Below are 22,240 nucleotides of genomic sequence, written 5' to 3'. Positions count from 1 at the left end.
TTGTGGTAACTTGCTAAGCTTCCTTCGACAACACCTTCCAAACCTGCAACCTCTACCACCGAGGACAAAGGCAGCGGACACATGGGAACACCACAACATGAAAACACCACAACATGAAGATTCCCTCCAAGTCACACACCATCCTAACTTGGAACTATATCACTGTTCCTTCACTGCTGTTGTGTCAAAATCCTAGGCTCCCTTCCTAAAAGCACTGTGGGTAACTCTACACAAGATGGACTGCAGTGGTCCAAGATGGCTGCTCACTACCACTTTCTCAAGGGCAATTAGGGATGGGCGACTAATGCTGCCCTGGTCAGCAACACCAGCATCCCATGAAGGAATAAGAAAAGCATAGGATAAGTCCATGAAAACAAGGAAAACAATTTTGTAATCAACAGTACCATGACCCCATGCAGACTGAAGGAGATAGGGATGATGAGAGTGTGGGACTTGGGTTAGATGAAGACAGGGCTGTAATGTTTTGAATGAGTTGAGGCTTGGTAAGGGTAGGGGAGGTGGTGGTGTCTGATGAGGTAAGAAGTCAGTGAGGAGGTCACTGGTGAAGGCGTGAGGTGACAAAGGATAAACTAAAATAATATAAGAAATAAAACAGAAATTTAAAACAACTTAAACAATACAAAAAATGTAGGTGTTGCCAAGGGGAATATTTTCACATTGCTGATTTCTGCTTTTATTAGTTACTGTGCCTATAATGACTGCATGATCCATTGATTCGTCATTGCAATAATCACTTGGGTAGAGTTATCCACTGTGGATGTAACAGTAAACTGTAGGCTACTTGCAGTTCCCTTTAGCCATTTTAGCACTCTGAACAAATACAAAACTTGGTTTGTAAAATTATCTAAGGCAAAATTAAAGTGATTAAGCAAGCCTGAAATCCAGGCCTGTGTTTGCCATAGATTTCCATCGAGCAAGTTATGAGGTGTAAAACTGTGGGCAGCAAATGCCCAAATTCCCAGCAGTTGAAGGTTCTCCACTCAAATTGATAGCATCACCCCAATAGTTTGGTAAACTGCAATGACTTCTTAAGTTAAAAGATAGGAGCTACATGTAGTTTCAGTTCTCAAAGGCTGTGAATGGGGACTGGATGAAGTTGTGCCCTCTCATCTCTGTGTTCCTAGTCGAACTCAGCTGACTGAATGAAAGTCTCCTCTGTCTGCGGAAATTAGAGAAGCAGCCTTGATCCAGGTCCTACTGTGCATGGCTCCCTAATAACACACCGGGAGTGAGAAACGGGATATGCAGGGGTTGCCTCCTCTGGGGTTGGGACAGAGGCACGTTTTTGGGGAGCAGTATCCAAAATCAGTAGGATTGCCAACTCTGGTTGGGTATATTCCTGGAGGCTTCATCGTAACTCACACCATCACGCGCCCGTATTTCCACCATTGGTCCATTGCCTTCTCACAACCAATTGAGAAGGGAATAGACTCTTTACCCAATTAGTCTTGACTGCCTGTCAACCAGCCTTTTATCTCCCATTGCCAATATTTTTTTTACAGCTAAAAAGCGTAAGTGTTCAAAGAAAATGAAAAAATAAGCACAATTTGTTTTAATGTCCCTATAATTTTTCTCCAGTGTTGCTTATAAAAGTGAACTTGACTGTTCTTGTTCACTCACATTATGGTTTGCCAAGAATCCAAAGGGCAATGGAAGCATTGTTCCAAGTAACGCCTGTTTGTCCTCCTACGACATCAGTTTTATTATCTCCTCATGACATGCAAGCTCAGGAGGTTGGAGGTCAGGACTAATGGGAGATTCGTGACAGGTTATGTGCCTTCTGTGACTCAATGCTTTGAGCCCGAGGGATAGTTGGTAAAGTTCCAAAATTGAGTCAATGGACAGTGTCCATCAGCAGTCCAATAAAATAGAAGCAAAATACTGCGGATGCTGGATATCGGAAATAAGAACAAAAAATGCTGGAAAAACTCAGCAGGTCCGGCAGCATCTATGGAGAGAGAAACAGAGTTAATGTTTCGAGTCTGTGTGACTCTGCTTCAGAGGAAGAAGAGGCTCTGAAGAAAAGTCTTCTGGACTCGAAACGTTACCTTGGTTTCTCCCTCCACGGATGCTGTCAGATCTGCTGAGTTTTTCCAGCATTTTCAGCTTTTACTCTTTTGAGCAATTAAACTAAATTAAGAAATCAAAGGACAAATCAGAAAGCAGCCCCTTAAAGAGAGACTGCAAAATGAAAAACAAATCTTAAAGGAAACTTATGACATCAAATCCAAATGTGATTAAATCATCAGCATCCCTACTGGCAAATCATCACTGTGAAACCATTTGCCTGTCTAAGTGCAGCTCAAGATCTCTACACTTTGCACCCGATCCTTCATTAGGAACATTTATCTCTTCCCATTCACTCCTTCTGCCTTAAAAGAGGTGATTATGTTGGATGGGAGGGTCCAGTCCAGGACCCAATCGAGAGGAGGTACTTCTCTTCCATCAGGTCTGAGCCGAATTCAAACCCAGGTCTCAGAGATGGAAGAGGTGCCAGTCTGCTTTTACTGTTGGTTTCGCAATAGATTTTAAGTCTCTGCAAAACATTGACAGCTCTCTCTACACAAAAAAAAAAGGAATTAACTTTGCCAGTTAATGGAAAAACAACATTTATTTCACACATCATCTTGTATTGCTTTTTTTTTAAGTGTAGTGCAAAAGTAATGAAAACATTTCACATCAGTATGCCAACATAAATTACATATAAATAAGCAACAACTTTCACATATATTAACTGTAAATTAAAATAAACCCATGATGCTTCACCCACTCTGTTCAAACATGTCATTTTCTTCATACCTGCACATGTAAAGACAAAACCATTGCACTAGGTTCTGCTCAGGTGCAACTATCTAATTGACATTAAAAAAAAACATACATACAGTACATGAATTGTATTCTTAGGAAAAAAAAAGTTAGGATCAACTATTTTGACAAGTGACAAGTTTGTGCATTTATCTCTTTGTTGCAGCGTGCTTCCCCATCTGAAATGGAATAACCTGAAACCCGACTCCCTGTGCTGGCTCTCTTAAGTTGCTTTGCTCTCTAAGCAAATAATTGCCCTTGGATTTCCAGTGGGAAAAAAATAAGTAGAAACGCTACATCAAAGTCAGCCCTAAAGGGATGAGGCAAAGGTTCCGAGCAGCCGTTAGGTAAATAGTATGGCCAGGGTATTAGATCTGGGATAGGCCACCGATTCAGGTCTTCTCATCCCTACCCATTCATTCAGGCAAATTCTAAATTACTGCTCAGTGCATATGTAGATTTCCAACTATATAACTTAAAAGAGGGACAATAAGCATTGTTTTGTTTTACTTAATAACAGCTCTGCTAAGAACTAGGGAGATGCCATACACATTTTCCATTCCTTGTGGTGAAGTCTCTTATTGACCTATCGATAGATATATTGATTTCTTTAAGAACTACAATGTTATTTATGAAGTGATTTACAAAGCTCATGGGCGTTAACCATCTTGGCACTACTTGCTCCAGAATAAACATCACAATGGTTTCTCAAGCCCTCGAATCAATTTTTTTAGTCAGGTTGAATTATTGCACAGGTAGTTGGTGCTTAAATAACCTTACAGGTCCGGCTTAGGTGACAGGCACAATCTATCAAGGATAGAAGAGGGACGTGATTTCTGGCTCAGTACCTAATAGAGGTCTTTAACATGATGAAAGGTTTTGTTAAGAGTGGATACAGAGAGTGGGCAGAATTTAATGTCCTCCCCCACCCCCCCATGGTGAGTTTGGTGGCGGGTGGCATTTAATTGGGAAGGTGGTGGGCGGGCTGCCTGCATGTCTCTGCCCCAACTAAAGTCTGAGGCGGGATGGCTGGTGGATGGCCTTCACACCAATGGAGGCTCTTACATGGGAGATTAAGGGTCTCATCCTGTCTCCACTCGTATTAACCCAGCGGCAGGTGGGGGACTTGCCATGCAAAGCAAAACCTGTCTGGATCGCTTGAGCGATTCTGGGGTGGGGGGGGGTCCCCCTGAGAGGCACCCCATCCCGCCCCTGCCCTTGCTGCCGAACCCCAACCTTCAATCCCCCTCCCACCATCTCACACCTGTGACCTGGGGCCCTTCAGCGATCCTGGCTCTTGGGTGGGTGCATTACCAGCAGCAGCCACTGCCTCCCCGGTGGTACTGCCGAGCAATGAAGAGCTGCCCAGCCTCTGATTGGCTGGCAACTGTTGGCGGGGCTCAACTTCTGCCCCCATGGTCCTTGATCCCAGGGGAAAGCCCTCTGCTGCCCAGTTAAGTGCCTGATTGGCACTCAATTCAATGGCCCTTCCCAAAAAGAGGTGACGCAGGACTCCCACTGGCTCGCCAGCTGGCGGGCGAGACCCTTGTCGCCTCCATTACGTTCGGCCAATGTTTCCACTTGTGGGGAAGAGTTCAACTCAAGGCCGTCAATATGAGATGGTCACCATGAGATCCAAGAGGGAAATCAGAAGAAACTTCTGATTAAGAATGTGGAACTTGTTACCACAGTGAATAGTTGCAGGAAATAGCACAGATGCATTTGAGGGGAGGCTAGACAAGTAATTAAGGGAGAAGGGAATAGAGGGTTATGCTGATAGAGTTAGGTGAGGGATGACAGGAGGTGGTTTGAGTGGGCATAAATATGAGCATGGACATGGAAAGGCCTGTTTCTGGCTCCAATCCAGACCAGTGGCCAGCGTTCCCCGTCATTGAGAACTCATACCAATTTTCGGAAAGACTTCACATCGAGCCTTACCGCATCTCGGAAACTGAGCTCTCGAAGCGCTTTACAAAAGAGCCAACAGGTGACACAGCTCAAGTGTTGGATTTTGTCAGGCAAGAAGGAAACGTCAGAAAGAATTTGATCGAATATGTGGAGCCTCATTACACTGTCAACAAATCTCAAAGTGTTTCACACTGTAACACAGACAAACGAGGTTGGGGCGGTGGGGTGGGGTTGCAAGGCTCAGGTTTCACTGCAAGGTGAGAACACAGGGGGCTGGAGAGATCATTGTGTGTATACCTGACGGGATATTATACAGGATTTGATTTAACACATCCTTTGACGCTTACTGTTAAACACAGCTTAAAAACACGAAAAATTAGAATTTTGAACGGAGGATATCTCAATGATTTCAAAACAATATTAACTGTGTTAGTCAGTGATTTGCTGAAAATACCTGGTTTTGAAACTGAAAATAACCTCTTTAGAAACCATTTGGAAATTGTGTAAAATCCCCAAGTCAAATCCCTTTACAACTGCATTTTATATATCAAGACACACAATTTTGCTGAGACATACATTTCCTAGATTTACTTTTGCAATTATTTACATGCTAGCTGGTTCATTTATTAACATTCAGTGTAAACCCAGTAGAGAGGTTTTTCTTCCATTTATATTTTACTACCGTACAGACATTATCACTGGCTACTGAAAGATCGAGGGGAATGTGGATGGAACCTACTGGTTTGTTCCTGATTGGGGATGGGATGGGGGAAACAGAGTCAGTCCAGCAATCCCATGCACTCAGCCGATTGAAAGTGGCTGCTCACGGGGGCCGGGGGGGAGGTGTGATTGGTGAATTTACTCCAGAAATTGTGTACTTCTAGCTTATAGGTCAGGTGACTTGCTTTCTGCTCCAGATGGGCTTGCTTCAATCAATGAAGCAACAGAGTTCCTCCAGTACAGGCGGCCTCTCTAGCGCCTCACCTCTGTGATCCAGACAAGTGACGCCAATTGAGCCCACCCATCCTCCCCCCCGATCGGCCCCCGTAACTTCTGCAGAAGACCAACAGAAACTCCAGGTAAACCGACGCAAAGAAGGGTTTCTTTCAAACTGCTGCCGACATTATGGTGCCAGATCAGGGGCGACTGCTCCCCTTGCCCACTGCCAGTTGGCAGGCTATTCAATTACAACTCAGTCACAGTCAAACCCGTGCTGCCCTCAACCTACTGCTGCGTACATTTTTAATAGGAGTCAGCAGCCTGACCGCTGACTTTCCTGTGCCCTGGTCTAGGGTATATGGAGAACAACGATAGTTGACCCAGATGAAATGAGCCTCAGTGTGACACCGAGAAAAGCATTTCTTTCCCTCCCCATTTATCATTTATTTTCCCCCCCATTTATCCATCACCAGAACTGGGAAGAGGATTAGAATCACAAGAGATGAGGTAAAATAATAACATTGTTTACAATGATGACAATATTAGGCGTACATGTACATGTGTGATTATACACTCACAGAGGGGGCCACCTGACCTAGTGACATATGGCCTACAAAGATAGATAATGATGCAACAGTGGGTTTGCTGGAGAAACACATTAGCATATATTACCCAAAGGACATGAACAACATGAATAAATCAAAGTCAGATGCGCTATAACCAAAAATGTAAACTGTATAATACTGTTCATTATTCCACACCTTTCACATTTCTCCTCAGAGAAATGAATGAAGAGACCATTACTCACAATGTTTATTGGATTAAATCCCCGATCCGTACTTTCCCAATAAGAGCTAGGAACAAAATTTGCTCCCCCTCCCTCTACCTGGTAACAACGTCCTGACCAGAGGTCGTCAATAACTTAAATAAAATACATATAAACTTAATTGAGTAAAAAAAACAAAGACGTAAAAAGTCAATGGGCTTCACACTTCAAAGACAAAAATTAAATTAAACACAACTTTTATTACCTCTGGTCAGTGGTAACTTATCATTGATCATACAAGTGGAGTGATAAAATGTGAGTGCTAGAGTAGAATCTCCTGGAGATTATATTATACCAAAAATACGAGGTATGTCATTGATTTCTGAATTATTTTAGTTGATCAGTACAAAAAGATGTGGAATAATTCAGTCTGTTCACCTGTTACACTCCTTTTGTCATATTTTCTGCGCGCTGCTCTGTTCTACCTTGGTTCATCAAAGTGACCGGAAAGGAGTTGATATGTCGTATAATTGGTAATGCTACATTAGCCTTGAAGATAACTGAGCAAGGTAAGAAAGTGATCTTAAAGGGGCCTCGGGGTGGTGGTGTGGGTGAGGGGGGGGGAGGGCGGGGAACAAAGAATTTGGTTGGTGTCCACTGCTGGGCTCAGTAACCTTTATGGTACTTGCCACGTGTGGGCTGTCATTTATTTTCACTGGAATTAAATAATCGTGCATCATGCCGTGAAAATACTGACCACAAATGTGGAACATGATTCCATAAATAACACAGCCGGTGTTTTCTTGGCGGCGATGTGTTTACTTATGGAGATACTCTTGACATTTGCCAAATTTCCAACGGCACTGGCAGTGTCGCCGTCCGTCTCCGATCTGAGCCTCTTGAGGCGCTTGGGTTCAAAGAGACACAAAATCCCGTCGGAACATCGGAGGTTTCAGAACTGATTCCTTCGCCTCAAATGACACCCTTGACGTTGTGTGACCAGATCATTGGGGGGGGTGGGGGGAACTGTATCGCTCGATCTCGCGCTGCTGTTGTTGTTGTCGTTGGCAAATTGCGGACTTGATCTCAGACGCTCGCGACGGAGGAGGTGCAGTTTGGCCGCTGTTCACGGTTGTTGTTGGTTGTTGAGCAGGACACCCCTAAAGAAAATGGCACCGGAGCTGGCCTCGTGACGAGTCCCAGGGTAGCAACTTGGCTGCTTTGAAAAGGACTGTGTTCAGAATGAGGTAAAAGCCAGGCTGCGCTTGAACGTTAGAGGCTGGTTGAAGAAACTGAGAGAGTGGGCGAAGACGGAGGGGGGAAGTTTAGTAGTTCAAGTACCGCAACCCCCACGCTGCTTCGCCGCGTGAACATGCAAGAGGCCGCCACCCATTTGTTGGTGCGAGGGTTGTATTTTTCAATGGAATTAAGGCTTGAGCTCCCATCGTTGCCACCAACTGCGTAAAGCCATCCGTCCATCGCTACAAGGTCGTGCGTGCTCCTAGAGAGAAAACAGTAAAAGGTGAGCACAGGAAGGTGACAACTGCTTTCCTTCTTAAAGTCAATCCTAACTCTCGTTTTCTTAAGAAGCAGATCACACTTGGAGGATGCTGTTCACCAGCAAACAGCGCAAGGCAGAGGAGATACTGCTGATCTTGTTTCTGTTTGCAGAGTCCAATGCCAAGGAGATCAAGCTTTAATTCCCAACATTGAACATTCCTGTCTCGTGAGGCTCGATCTCAAAATTGCCCCTGTGGTGCTTTGCCCCTTTCTCTACTCTGCACCCATAGCCAGTGAGGCTCCACACTGGGAACAATGCTTCGCAATATAACCTGTGCCATGCTAGTAACCTGCATTTCTGTATCAGTTCAGTTGGATTGTGCCCAGGCTACAATGGGTTGAGAATACCCCATGTACTGTCATGGAGATATCCCCTTCTTAATTAGCATTGTAATGACAGAGACAGACGTACCGACCTTAGATTTGGCCCCAGCAAAGTCAGCGTGGTTGTATTTGATTTCCCAACAGAGTGATCACTTGATACGCTCCTGTTTGGACGGGGTTTGGGGTTGGGCGTGGGACGTGGGGAGGGGCAGAAGCGGACTAGGATGGGTCTAATGTCGGCATGAAAAATAAACAGAGCCAAGAAGTGGCGCGTAGGCCCAGCTTTCGACCTTTACTAAATCACATGGACCGTAAACCATCAGCCGGTTTGTAGACCCACGTATCCGTGGATCTTACAATCTTTTCAAATTCTTGAACATCGGGACATTCCCACCGTGGAGTCGGGTCATTTAATACTTCACAATGCTGCCACCACTTGGGTTGAGGCATCAATAATTCTTCCTAGCAGATTATTGCCCACTAACGACAAGCAGAATTAATTACAGTCAGTCAGCCACAAAAATCACAGTCGGGAAAAGAATCTGGTGGATCAATCAACCACGTGTAGAATTCATCAATCTTAGCTCAGGTAACCAGAGCAAGGAATTGCTTTTCTTGATTATCGCTCAGCCAAAATGTAGGAGGAAGAACTTGTATTTTTACACCACCTTTCATGACTGCCGGACATCCCAAAGTACTTCACAACCAATGAAGTACTTTTGAAGTGTAGTCACTGTTGTAACGTAGGGAAAAGTGGCAGCCAATTTATGGACAAGTTCTCACAAACAGCAATGAAATAAGTCATTATCTGCTCGTAACGCTGATTGTAGGATAACCATGGGGACAGGGCAACAGGAGAACTGTTCTGCTTTTTGTTAACTAGCACTGCGGGATCCATTATGTTCACATCAGAGGACGGGTGGAGGGGGGGTGGGCAGAGGGTGGGGTTCTCAGTTTGCCATCTCATCTGAAAGACAGTGCAGCACTCCCACAGTGAGCACTAGAGCGTCAGCTGGGGTTACATGCTCTGGTGTCCGAAGCGGGTATTGAACCAGTTACCTTCTGACCCCCAAGGCAAGAATGGAGCCACTGAGCTAAGGCTGACCCCTGTTTTAACGTAGCAACGAAACAACAATTTTGCAACGATGCAATTAAACCTCAGTTGAGAGGCTAGTGCCTCGGAAGGAGATTGGATACTGAAGTCCCTTCGACGAGCCGACTCCGAGTCCTGGGTGATTCTCGAGCTGCAGACGCGGCCACCGAATTTCTCCCTGCCTGTGGGATCACTCACCCGTTTGTCTTGGCGAGGAGGGGGTGGGGGAAGCCTGCATCCCCGTGCTCTGCATTTGGCTATTTGCTCATTTTGACCTTGTATATAAAACCGATCAGAGGATGTCTGTAGCCCAGCCCACCTCTCTACCACGGACTTGTTAAACTGGCAGCTGGTTTGCTATCAGCCCTCTTTGGTGGGCAGCAACGTCAAGGTCTACCTCGCCGCACTTATGACACTGTAGCTAGGACTTGCTTGGGTACAGTATCGCGGGTACAAAGGGAACATGCAGGCAGAGTCAGCACTGCAAGTACAGGCAGCATTCCAAGCACAGAAGGAGCAAACACACAGCAATTCCTAGCCACAAGATTGCACGCACCGAATCAGTCAGGCACGGTTCAATGCAAGAATTTAGAGCACAGCATTAGATCTTCCCTCATGATCAAAGTATACAGAACACCAAGTCCTTATCTGCGATCTCTTGAATAGTTTCTTGTTCCATGTTTTTTTTATGCTTTACTCAATCTGCAAAGGGAAGTAATGTAGAGGAATAATGAAGTTTATATTTTTGAGATTGGGGCTTTTTGTTAGTATTGTTGCCTGTACAAAGTCTCAACAGAAACGCTAATAGTTTTATTTAACTTTTGGATGTTGTTTTCCCCGTTCCCCTCACACGCTTCAGACCTTTTCTGAGCCTCAGACTATCTTCTGCTGACAGGCAGGTTCCCTGTTGCCAGCGATAGACCCTTCCTCACCCCCCGACCCTCACAGTGAGCTGAAGTTGTCTGCCACAGGTTTTTTTAAGGGCACAGGCCAGGAGGAGTCACGGACGCAGTTCTCCTTGGAGCAGGGCAGGCAAAGAGGAGAATTTGATAAGAGGTGTTCAAAGTCGTGATCAACTTGGATAGAAGAAATAAGAAGCAACTGTTTCCAGTGGCAGATGGGCCAGTAACCAGAGGACACAGATTTTAAATGATTGCTGAAAGAACCAGAGGCTACATGAGGAAAAAAAAATCGCCTTCGGTCCCCAACACAACCGACCCACCTTAGCCATTTCATCCCTATCCCAGGGGCTGTACCACACCGTTCACAACCTTGTGGTCTTAATGGAACCTGGTTCCAACCAAACGTCCTCTCCATCACCAAGTCCTGCCTACTTCCACCCCCGCAACATCACGGGAGGTGGGATTGGGTTGGATAACTCTTTTTCGGCCAGCACAGACATGACGGGCTGAATGGCCTCACTCTGTGCTGCAAATCCCTATTCCAGTTCGTCTGCTGCTGAAACCCACATCCAGGCCTTTGGTACCTCTAGAGTCGACTATTCCAATGCCCTCCTGGCCAGCATCCCACCCCCTCCTTGAATTTGAACTCATCTGAAACTCTACTGCCCATATCCTAACTCGCACCGAATCCTGTTCACCATCATTCCTGTGCTCTCTGACATTAGGCAGGTTGGCCCTTCAACTTGCTTCGTTATTCTCTATTGCTCGAACCAAACTTGGCACCTCCCTCATGTACAGTCAGATCAGGAACTCACCATGTGGCAACTGTGGGCACTAATCCACATTCCTCCCATTCTCACTCCTCCACCGTACAACTCAAGCATTTCTTCCCCACTGTCAGCAATTTGGTTTTCCCCTTCTCTAAACCACACACATTCTCCAGACACCAGAGTTGGCTGGAAACATTTGGCAGTTTTCCACCTGTATGCAGAAGAGTATGTTGGGGAGATTGCCCTTCTCTCAGTGTGTGTGTGTGCACGCATGTGTTTGTTTGTGTGCGGTTGTTTCTGTGTGTGTGCGAGGTTGTTTGTGTGTGCGGTTCTTTGTGTGTGTGTGCGTGTTTGTTTGTGTGTGTGTGCGTGTTTGTTTCTGTGTGTGTGCAGTTGTTTGTGTGTGTGTGTGTGTGTGTGTGTGTGCGGTTGTTTCTGTGTGTGTGCGCGGTTGATTCTGTGTGTGTGTGCGCGGTTGTTTCTGTGTGTGTGCGCGGTTGTTTCTGTGTGTGTGTGCGCGGTTGTTTCTGTGTGTGTGTGCGGTTGTTTCTGTGTGTGTGTGCGCGGTTGTTTCTGTGTGTGTGCGCGGTTGTTTCTGTGTGTGTGCGCGGTTGTTTCTGTGTGTGTGCGCGGTTGTTTGTGTGTGTGTGCGCGGTTGTTTGTGTGTGTGTGCGCGGTTGTTTCTGTGTGTGTGCGCAGTTGTGTGTGTGTGCGCGCGGTTGTTTCTGTGTGTGCGCGCGGTTGTTTCTGTGTGTGCGCGCGGTTGTTTCTTTGTGTGTGTGCGCGGTTGTTTCTGTGTGTGTGCGCGGTTGTTTCTGTGTGTGTGCGCGGTTGTTTCTGTGTGTGCGCGCGGTTGTTTCTGTGTGCGCGCGCGGTTGTTTCTGTGTGTGTGCGTGTGTGTTTGTTTCTGTGTGTGTGCGTGTGTGTTTGTTTCTGTGTGTGTGCGTGTGTGTTTGTTTCTGTGTGCGTGTGTGTTTGTTTCTGTGTGTGTGCGTGTGTTTGTTTCTGTGTGTGTGCGTGTGTTTGTTTCTGTGTGTGTGCGTGTGTTTGTTTCTGTGTGTGTGCGTATGTGTTTGTTTCTGTGTGTGTGTTTGTTTCTGTGTGTGTGCGTGTGTGTTTGTTTCTGTGTGTGTGTTTTTGTGTGTGTGTGTGCGCATGTGTTTGTTTCTGTGTGTGCGCGCGTGTGTTTGTTTCTGTGTGTATGCGCGCGTGTTTGTTTCTGTGTGTGTGTTTGTTTCTGTGTGTGCGTGCGTGTGTGTTTGTTTCTGTGTGTGTGCGTGCGTGTGTGTTTGTTTCTGTGTGTGTGCGTGCGTGTGTTTGTTTCTGTGTGTGTGCATGCGTGTGTGTTTGTTTCTGTGTGTGTGCGTGCGTGTGTGTTTGTTTCTGTGTGTGTGCGTGCGTGTGTGTTTGTTTCTGTGTGTGTGCATGTGTGTTTGTTTCTGTGTGTGTGCGTGTGTGTTTGTTTCTGTGTGTGTGCGTGTGTTTGTTTCTGTGTGTGTGCGTGTGTGTTTGTTTGTGTGTGTGTGCTTGTTTCTGTGTGTGTGCGTGTGTGTGTTTGTTTCTGTGTGTGTGCGTGTGTGTTTGTTTCTGTGTGTGTGTGTGTGTGTTTGTTTCTGTGTGTGTGCGTGTGTGTTTGTTTCTGTGTGTGTGTGTGTGTGTGTGTTTGTTTCTGTGTGTGTGCGTGTGTGTTTGTTTCTGTGTGTGCGTGTGTGTTTGTTTCTGTGTGTGTGCGTGTGTGTTTGTTTCTGTGTGTGTGCGTGTGTGTTTGCTTCTGTGTGTGTGCGTGTGTTTGTTTCTGTGTGTGTGTTTGTTTCTGTGTGTGTGCGTGTGTGTTTGTTTGTGTGGGCGTGCGGTTGTTTGTGTGGGCGTGCGGTTGTTTGTGTGGGCGTGCGGTTGTTTGTGTGGGCGTGCGGTTGTTTGTGTGGGCGTGCGGTTGTTTGTGTGGGCGTGCGGTTGTTTGTGTGTATGTGTGTTTCTGTGTGTGTGTTTGTTTCTGTGTGTGTGTTTGTTTCTGCGTGTGTGTGCATGTTTGTTTCCGTGTGTGTGCATGTTTGTTTCTGTGTGTGTGTATTTGTGTGTGTGTGTGCGCGTGTGTTTTTTTCTGTGTGTGTGCGTGCGCGTGTGTTTGTTACTGTGTGTGTGCACATGCGTGTGTGTTTGTTTCTGTGTGTGTGCGTGTGTGTTTGTTTCTGTGTGTGTGCGTGCGTGTGTGTTTGTTTCTGTGTGTGTGCGTGCGTGTGTTTGTTTCTGTGTGTGTGCGTGTGTGTTTGTTTCTGTGTGTGTGCGTGCGTGTGTGTTTGTTTCTGTGTGTGTGCGTGCGTGTGTGTTTGTTTCTGTGTGTGTGTGTGTGTTTGTTTCTGTGTGTGTGCGTGCGTGTGTGTTTGTTTCTGTGTGTGTGCGTGCGTGTGTGTTTCTGTGTGTGTGCGTGTGCGTTTGTTTCTGTGTGTGTGCGTGTGCGTTTGTTTCTGTGTGTGTGCGTGTGTGTTTGTTTCTGTGTGTGTGCGTGTGTGTTTGTTTCTGTGTGTGTGCGTGTGTGTTTGTTTCTGTGTGTGTGCGTGTGTGTTTGTTTCTGTGTGTGTGCGTGTGTGTTTGTTTCTGTGTGTGTGCGTGTGTGTTTGTTTCTGTGTGTGTGCGTGTGTTTGTTTCTGTGTGTGTGCGTGTGTGTTTGTTTCTGTGTGTGTGCGTGTGCGTTTGTTTCTGTGTGTGTGCGTGTGCGTTTGTTTCTGTGTGTGTGCGTGTGTGTTTGTTTCTGTGTGTGTGCGTGTGTGTTTGTTTCTGTGTGTGTGCGTGTGTGTTTGTTTCTGTGTGTGTGCGTGTGTGTTTGTTTCTGTGTGTGTGCGTGTGTGTTTGTTTCTGTGTGTGTGCGTGTGTGTTTGTTTCTGTGTGTGTGCGTGTGTGTTTGTTTCTGTGTGTGTGCGTGTGTGTTTGTTTCTGTGTGTGTGCGTGTGTGTTTGTTTCTGTGTGTGTGCATGTGTGTTTGTTTCTGTGTGTGTGCGTGTGTTTGTTTCTGTGTGTGTGCGTGTGTGTTTGTTTCTGTGTGTGTGCGTGTGTGTTTGTTTCTGTGTGTGTGCGTGTGTTTGTTTCTGTGTGTGTGTTTGTTTCTGTGTGTGTGCGTGTGTGTTTGTTTGTGTGGGCGTGTGTGTTTGTTTGTGTGGGCGTGCGGTTGTTTGTGTGTATGTTTGTTTCCGTGTGTGTGTATTTGTTTGTGTGCGTGCACGTGTGTTTGTTTCTGTGTGTGTGGTTGTTTGTTTGTGTGCGTTTGTTTGTGTGTGTGTGTTTGTTTCTGTGTGTGTGTGTGTTTGTTTCTGTGTGTGTGTCTGTGTTTGTTTGTTTCTGTGTGTGTGTGCGTTTGTTTGTTTCTGTGTGTGTGTGCGTTTGTTTGTGTGTGCGTTTGTTTGTGTGTATGTTCGTTTCTGTGTGTGTGTTTGTTTCTGTGTGTGTGTTTGTTTCTGTGTGTGTGTGTGTGCGTGCGGTTGTATGTGTGTGTGTGCGGTTGTGTGTGCGTGCGTGCGGTTGTGTGTGTGCGTGCGGTTGATTGTGTGCGCGTGCGGTTGTTTGTGTGTGCGTGCGGTTGTGTGTGTGTGCATGCGGTTGTGTGTGTGTGCGTGCGGTTGTGTGTGTGCGCGTGCGGTTGTATGTGTGTGTGTGCGGTTGTGTGTGCGTGCGTGCGGTTGTGTGTGTGCGTGCGGTTGTGTGTGCGCGCGTGCGGTAGTGTGTGTGTGCGTGCGGTTCTTTGTGTGTGCGTGCAGTTGTTTGTGTGTGTGCGTGTTTGTTTGTGTGTGTGCGCGTTTGTTTCTGTGTGTGTGTGCTTGTTTCTGTGTGTGTGCGTGTGTGTGTTTGTTTCTGTGTGTGTGCGTGTGTGTTTGTTTCTGTGTGTGTGCGTGTGTGTTTGTTTCTGTGTGTGTGCGTGTGTGTTTGTTTCTGTGTGTGTGCGTGTGTGTTTGTTTCTGTGTGTGTGCATGTGTGTTTGTTTCTGTGTGTGTTTGTTTCTGTGTGTGTGCGTGTGTGTTTGTTTCTGTGTGTGTGCGTGTGTGTTTGTTTCTGTGTGTGTGCGTGTGTGTTTGTTTCTGTGTGTGTGCGTGTGTGTTTGTTTCTGTGTGTGTGCGTGTGTGTTTGTTTCTGTGTGTGCGTGTGTGTTTGTTTCTGTGTGTGCGTGTGTGTTTGTTTGTGTGTGTGTGTGCTTGTTTCTGTGTGTGTGCTTGTTTCTGTGTGTGTGCTTGATTCTGTGTGTGTGCGTGTGTGTTTGTTTGTGTGTGTGTGCTTGTTTCTGTGTGTGTGCTTGTTTCTGTGTGTGTGCGTGTGTGTTTGTTTCTGTGTGTGTGTTTGTTTCTGTGTGTGTGCGTGTGTGTTTGTTTCTGTGTGTTTGCGTGTGTGTTTGTTTCTGTGTGTGTGTTTGTTTCTGTGTGTGCGTGTGTGTTTGTTTCTGTGTGTGCGTGTGTGTTTGTTTCTGTGTGTGTGCGTGTGTGTTTGTTTCTGTGTGTGTGCGTGTGTTTGTTTCTGTGTGTGTGCGTGTGTGTTTGTTTCTGTCTGTGTGTTTGTTTGTGTGTGTGCTTGTTTCTGTGTGTGTGCTTGTTTCTGTGTGTGTGCTTGTTTCTGTGTGTGTGCTTGTTTCTGTGCGTGTGCGTGTGTGTTTGTTTCTGTGTGTGTGCGTGTGCTTGTTTCTGTGTGTGTGCTTGTTTCTGTGTGTGTGCTTGATTCTGTGTGTGTGCGTGTGTGTTTGTTTGTGTGTGTGTGCTTGTTTCTGTGTGTGTGCTTGTTTCTGTGTGTGTGCGTGTGTGTTTGTTTCTGTGTGTGTGTTTGTTTCTGTGTGTGTGCGTGTGTGTTTGTTTCTGTGTGTTTGCGTGTGTGTTTGTTTCTGTGTGTGTGTTTGTTTCTGTGTGTGCGTGTGTGTTTGTTTCTGTGTGTGCGTGTGTGTTTGTTTCTGTGTGTGTGCGTGTGTGTTTGTTTCTGTGTGTGTGCGTGTGTTTGTTTCTGTGTGTGTGCGTGTGTGTTTGTTTCTGTCTGTGTGTTTGTTTGTGTGTGTGCTTGTTTCTGTGTGTGTGCTTGTTTCTGTGTGTGTGCTTGTTTCTGTGTGTGTGCTTGTTTCTGTGCGTGTGCGTGTGTGTTTGTTTCTGTGTGTGTGCGTGTGCTTGTTTCTGTGTGTGTGCTTGTTTCTGTGTGTGTGCTTGTTTCTGTGTGTGTGCGTGTGTGTGTTTGTTTCTGTGTGTGTGCTTGTTTCTGTGTGTGTGCTTGTTTCTGTGTGTGTGCTTGTTTCTGTGTGTGTGTTTGTTTCTGTGTGTGTGCGTGTGTTTGTTTCTGTGTGTGTGCGTATGTTTGTTTCTGTGTGTGTGCGTGTGTTTGTTTCTGTGTGTGTGCTTGTTTCTGTGTGTGTGCGTGTGTTTGTTTCTGTGTGTGTGCTTGTTTCTGTGTGTGTGCTTGTTTCTGTGTGTGTGCGTGCGTGTGTTTGTTTCTGTGTGTGTGCGTGTGTTTGTTTCTGTGTGTGTGCTTGTTTCTGTGTGTGTGCTTGTTTCTGTGTGTGTGCTTGTTTCTGTGTGTGTGCGTGCGTGTGTTTGTTTCTGTGTGTGTGCGTGTGTTTGTTTCTGTGTGTGTGTTTGTTTCTGTGTGTGTGCTTGTTTCTGTGTGTGTGCATGTGTGCTTGTTTCTGTGTGTGTGCGTGTGTTTGTTTGTGTGTGTGTGTGTGTGCGTGTGTGTTTGTTTCTGTGTGTGTGTTTGTTTCTGTGTGTGTGTTTGTTTGTGTGTGTGTTTGTTTGTGTGTGTGTGCTTGTTTCTGTGTGTGTGCTTGTTTCTGTGTGTGTGCGTGTGTGTTTGTTTCTGTGTGTGTGCGTGTGTGTTTGTTTCTGTGTGTGTGCGTGTGTTTGTTTCTGTGTGTGTGCGTGTGTTTGTTTCTGTGTATGTGCGTGTGTTTGTTTCTGTGTATGTGCGTGTGTTTGTTTGTGTGTGTGTGCGTGTGTGTTTGTTTCTGTGTGTGTGCGTGTGTGTTTGTGTCTGTGTGTGTGCGTGTGTGTTTGTTTCTGTGTGTGTGTGTGTGTGTGTTTGTTTCTGTGTGTGTGCGTGTGTGTTTGTTTCTGTGTGTGTACGTGTGTGTTTGTTTCTGTGTGTGTGCGTGTGTGTTTGTTTCTGTGTGTTTGTTTCTGTGTTTGTTTCTGTGTGTTTGTTTCTGTGTGTGCGTGCGTTTGTGTGTGTGTGTGTGCACACGCAATTCTCTGTGTGTGTGTATTTGTGCGCATGCGTAGACCAGAACTCGTCCAGGTGTTTTCCCACAGTCTCAAAGTTCAGAAGGTACTGGTAAATGCGGAATCTCGGACGTGAACCCACATTCACCTCATCCATGATCACTACTGTCACCCATATAAAGCTTTCTGAATGCTGTTGGTTTGCGCAGTTGCGAGAGACTGGTCTCTGTCTGCTCTGTTATTTTCTGATATCTTGTTGTCGATGGAAGAAAAAGGAAAGACTTGCATTTACATAGCGCCTGTCACAATCTCAGGACGTCCCAAAGTGCTTGACGTTCTTTTGAAGCGCTGTCGCTGTTGTAAATGTATGAAATACAGCAGCCAAACTGACCCCAAAATGTGTTAGGCAGGTAAGTGTGGGCCGGGACACCAGGGAAAACTCCGCTGCCCTTCTCCGAAACAGCGTCATGCAGTCTTACCCGTCCATCCCAGGGGGCGGACGGAGCCTCGGTTTGATATCACAACAAAAGGTGGCACACCTCCGACAGTGCAGCACTCCCTCAGTACCGCAGCAAACTGGCAGCCTAAGGCTGGGATCTTCCAGACCCGCCGTGACGGGCCAGCCAATAGTCCACCAACCTTCAGAGGGACCAGATGACCTCGGCAGGGGGTTGGCGGGTGGGGGGCGGTCAGGGCCAGAAAATCCCGGCCTAGGTTTTTGTGCTCAAGTCTCTGGAGTGGGACTCGAACCGGCGACCACCTGAACTAGATCCGGGTGTGCTACCCTCCCACTGAGACAAAGCTCAAACCAACAAACGGAGCAGCGTAATCCGCTTGCCCGGTCAGCTCTCCAGGCACGTACATGGCTATTATTTGAAATTTTGTGACAGTTTAAAGGCTAATCTGTCCTGGTTGACCCACTGAGTGTTTCTGATATTGGCCGTTTGCATGTATTATCACAAGAGATCAGCCGATCTTGACCGTCCGAATTCAGGCTGATCCAATAAAGAAAGTAACACCCAGAGCCGTTTAAATCAGGATAGAATAGAAAATGGCAAAAATACGCAGGCAAAACAGGCAAAACAGGAAAGACGGAGTGTCTTTTTTAAAAAAAATCTCGACAATTAGAAATTATTCAATGGCTCACTGTTAAAAATATCACCCGGCAGCACCAAGTATTTATGCAAAGTCTAGAGTATATAAAGGTGTTGCCTGGGTCACATTATTCTGACAGAGGACGTGTTAAGGAACCGTGAATTGTTTCTACTCCTTGACCCTATTTACTGTGCTGGAGGTGGCACAGAGAGAGACAACATTCCAAAATCTTAAGCAATTGACCATTGATTCCGTGCCAAATGGCAAAACATTGCAGCCCACATTGGGAAATGATGTGTGAGGGAGATACCAGCACTTAATATTATGATGGGTTTGATAGAGCAGGCACAGTAAAACTGTGTTTTTACTGGCAAGTGAGGCAGTGACCAGTGATCCCAGGTTTACAACATGGGGATTACATAGGATATACAGCATCGGAACAGGCCATTCCATTGGGCCCAACCAGTCCATGTCAGTGGTTATGCTCCACATGAGCCTCCTCCCATCTTTCCTCGTCTTTATCTGCCATCATAACCCTCTATTCCCTTCTCCCTCACACGCTTGTCTAAACAATCGTCTAAAGAAATAGAGGGAAAACGAGAAGGTTTTTTTTCTCCCCCTCCCACACGAGGAGTAAGTTAAGATCTGGAGCACACTCCATGAAAGGCTGATGGGAGCAGATTCCTTGGCAACTTCCAAAAGCCAACCGCGTATGTACTCGAAGAGGACTTATCTGCAGGGCATCGAGAAAAATTGGACGGGTCTTTCAAAGAGCTGACAAAGGCATGACAGGTTGAATAGAATCTTACACCACAGACAGAAGGAGGCTGTGATACCAATGGGTGATTCACCGGAATGTGACATATTTCAGCCATTTGGGGTCATTTCACAAGCCTGTGTGCTCGCAAAGTGGAGGGCAAGCCTCCCAGAGTTTCCCATTTGCATTGGAACAATCAGAATGACAGGCTCATTAAACCACCTCTTCAATAAGGACAAGCCCAACATGAGTCTGAGGAACTTGAATCAGACATTTGTATATAAGTACAAAAACAAAACCAGAATTACCTGGAAAAACTCAGCAGGTCTGGCAGCATCGGTGGAGAAGGAAAGAGTTGACGTTTCGAGTCCAATGACCCTTCAAGTCATCGGACTCGAAACGTCAACTCTTTTCTTCTCCACCGATGCTGCCAGACCTGCTGAGTTTTTCCAGGTAATTCTGTTTTTGTTTTTGTTTTGGATTTCCAGCATCCGCAGTAGTTTTTTGTTTTTATATTTGTAAATAAGTACCTACTTGTGAAAACGCATATACCTATTTCTCTCTCCTCACTCTCTTTAATCTGCCTTCTGTCAATTTAAAATTGTTCTGTGCAGAGAAGAGGAATTTTGGCATGGATTATTTCTTGCTTAAACAGTCCATAGCTTTAATTTTACACTATAGGAATGTAAGGGTATGAGCAGGTTAACATTAAACCAGTTACTCATTTGTGCACCGTCATTCACTTGTGTCATTAAAGCGCTGTTACATATATTTGGTCTTTTTAAAAATATATGACATAAAACACTAGACAGTGGAGGGTCTGAAACATCTGAATTTTTTATATGATGCAATGTTCCCTTCTTATGCCCAAAGGCCTTTCCTGGCCAGTCTAGCTGAGCAAAGCAATTTCAATTTGTAATGTCTGCTTGAATCTTGAGAGCCTCAAATTTTGGAAAGGGCAGTTCTTGATATTGGATCGATTCGGAATCGGAACATTGAGGCCTGTTAGTCTCGGAGACTTGGGATGTATTCAAATTGGCGGGAGCAAGGATTTAAACTTCACATAGCTAAAAGCAAAATACTGTGGATGCTGGAAATCTAAAATAAAAACATAAAATGCTGGAAAAACTCAGCAGGTCTGACAACTTCTTCCTACTGCCCCCTGGATCATGACCCCACCACAGAACGCCAAGCTGTTGTTTCCAGGACTGTCACTGACCTCATCTCCTCCAGAGATCTTCCCTCCACAGCCTCCAACCTCAGTCTCCCAATCCCGTCCAGCCTGCTTCTACCTCCTTCCCTTAACGCACAAACAGAACTGTCCCGGCAGACCGATCGTGTCAGCCTGTTCCTGCCCCACGGAACTCATTTCTTCCTATCTTGACTCCGTTCTCTCTCCCCTTGTCCAGTCTCTTCCCACCTACATCCACGATTCCTCTGATGCCCTATGTCATATCAACAATTTCCAGTTCCCTGGCCCTAACCGCCCTCTCTTCCACTTCTCCCTTGAACAGAGGCCCGAACAATCCCCATCCACCATCACTCTCCTCCGTCTGGCTGAACTTATTCTCTCACTGAACAATTTCTCCTTAAACTTGTCTCACTTCCTCCAAATAAAAGTTGTGGCTATGGGTACCCGCAAGGGTCCCAGTTATGCCTGTCTCTTCATGGGGTATGTGGAACATTCCTTGTTCCAGTCCTACTCCGGCCCCCTCCCACAACTCTTTCTCCGGTACATCGATAACTGTTTCGGTGCTGCTTCATGCTCTCGTCTGGACCTGGAAAAATTTAATCAATTTTGCTTCCAATTTCCCCTCTATCACCTTCACATGGTCCATCTCCGACACTTCCTTTCCCATCCTTGACCTCTCTGTCTTCATTTCTGGTGACAGACTGTCCACCAATATCCATTACAAGCCTACCGACTCCCACAGCTACCTCGACTACAGCTCCTCAAACCCCGCTTCCTGTAAGGACTCCATCCCATTCTCTCAGTTCCTTCGCCTCTGTCGCATCTGTTCCGAAGATGCCACTTTCCAAAACGGCGCTTCTGACATGTCTTCCTTCTTCCTTAACCGAGGTTTCCCCCCTACTCTGGTTGACAGGGCCCTCAACCGTGTCCAACCCATCTACTGCGCCTCTGCCCTCACCTCTTCCCTCCCTCCCAGAACCATGATAGGGTCCTCCTTGTCCTCATTTTTCACGCCACCAGCCTCCACATCCAAGGATTCATCCTCCGCCATTTCCAGCATGATGCCACCACCAAACACATCTTCCCCTCAACCCCTCTGTCGGCATTCCGTTGGGACCATTCCCTCCGGGTCACCCTGGTCCACTCCTCCATCACCCCAAAACCTCATCCCCTTCCCACGGCACCTTCCCATGCAATCACTGAATGTGCAACACCTGCCCCTTTACCTCCTCCCTCCTCACCTACCAAGGGCCCAAACACTCCTTACAGGTGAAGCAGCATTTCACTTGCACTTCCCTCAATTTAGTCTACTGCATTCGCTGCTCCTACTGCGGTCTCCTCCACATCGGGGAGACTAAACGCAGACTGGGTGACCGCTTTGCAGAACATCTCCGGTCTGTCCGCAAGCATGAGCCAGACCTCCCTGTTGCTTGCCATTTCAACACTCCACCCTGCTCTCATGCCCACATGTCCGTCCTTGACCTGCTGCATTGTTCCAGTGAAGCTCAACGCAAACTGGAGGAACAGCACCTCATCTTCTGACTAGGCACTTTACAGCCTTCCGGACTGAACATTGAGTTCAACAACTTCAGACCATGAACTCTCTCCTCCATCCTCAGCCCCTTTTTTTAATCCCCTTTTCTCTACATGCATTTTTATTTTTTATCCATTTTAATTTTTATTCATTTATCTGTGGTTTTATCCCCTTTTTTTTAATCATCCCATCCCATTTTCGATCCTTTTTTTCCCCCCACCACTGCCCCCTGCCCCCCACCCCATCCTCGACAGGTCAATCTGTTACTTGTTCCGTGTTGCTCTTTCACACAATGCTACCTTTGTTCTGCTATTATCACATTCTGCTTTTTTACCTTTATGCCACTATCAGCATTATGATTAGCATTAACCACTGCCATTAACACTCCCTTTGTCCTTCAG

The 22,240-nt window shown here is 46.3% G+C and overlaps 1 protein-coding gene across 3 annotated transcripts in view; it reads right to left on the bottom strand.

Annotated features, from left to right (window-relative positions):
- Window positions 1–7,708: 7,708 nt before the first annotated feature.
- Window positions 7,709–22,240, bottom strand: part of klhl17 (kelch-like family member 17) — an 82,955-nt gene continuing 68,423 nt past the window's right edge. For all 3 annotated transcript variants that reach the window (XM_078559229.1, XM_078559231.1, XM_078559230.1), the window contains one exon: window positions 7,709–7,940. In XM_078559229.1, the coding sequence (XP_078415355.1) occupies window positions 7,712–7,940 (229 nt within the window). In that variant the 3' untranslated portion in view covers window positions 7,709–7,711. The remainder of the gene's footprint in view (window positions 7,941–22,240) is intronic.

Source organism: Cetorhinus maximus, chromosome 15, assembly GCF_964194155.1.
Source record: "Cetorhinus maximus chromosome 15, sCetMax3.hap1.1, whole genome shotgun sequence".
Classification (NCBI taxonomy): Eukaryota; Metazoa; Chordata; class Chondrichthyes; order Lamniformes; family Cetorhinidae; genus Cetorhinus; species Cetorhinus maximus.
Note: the sequence above shows the minus strand (reverse complement) of the source record. Positions and strands in the feature narration are given on the sequence as shown.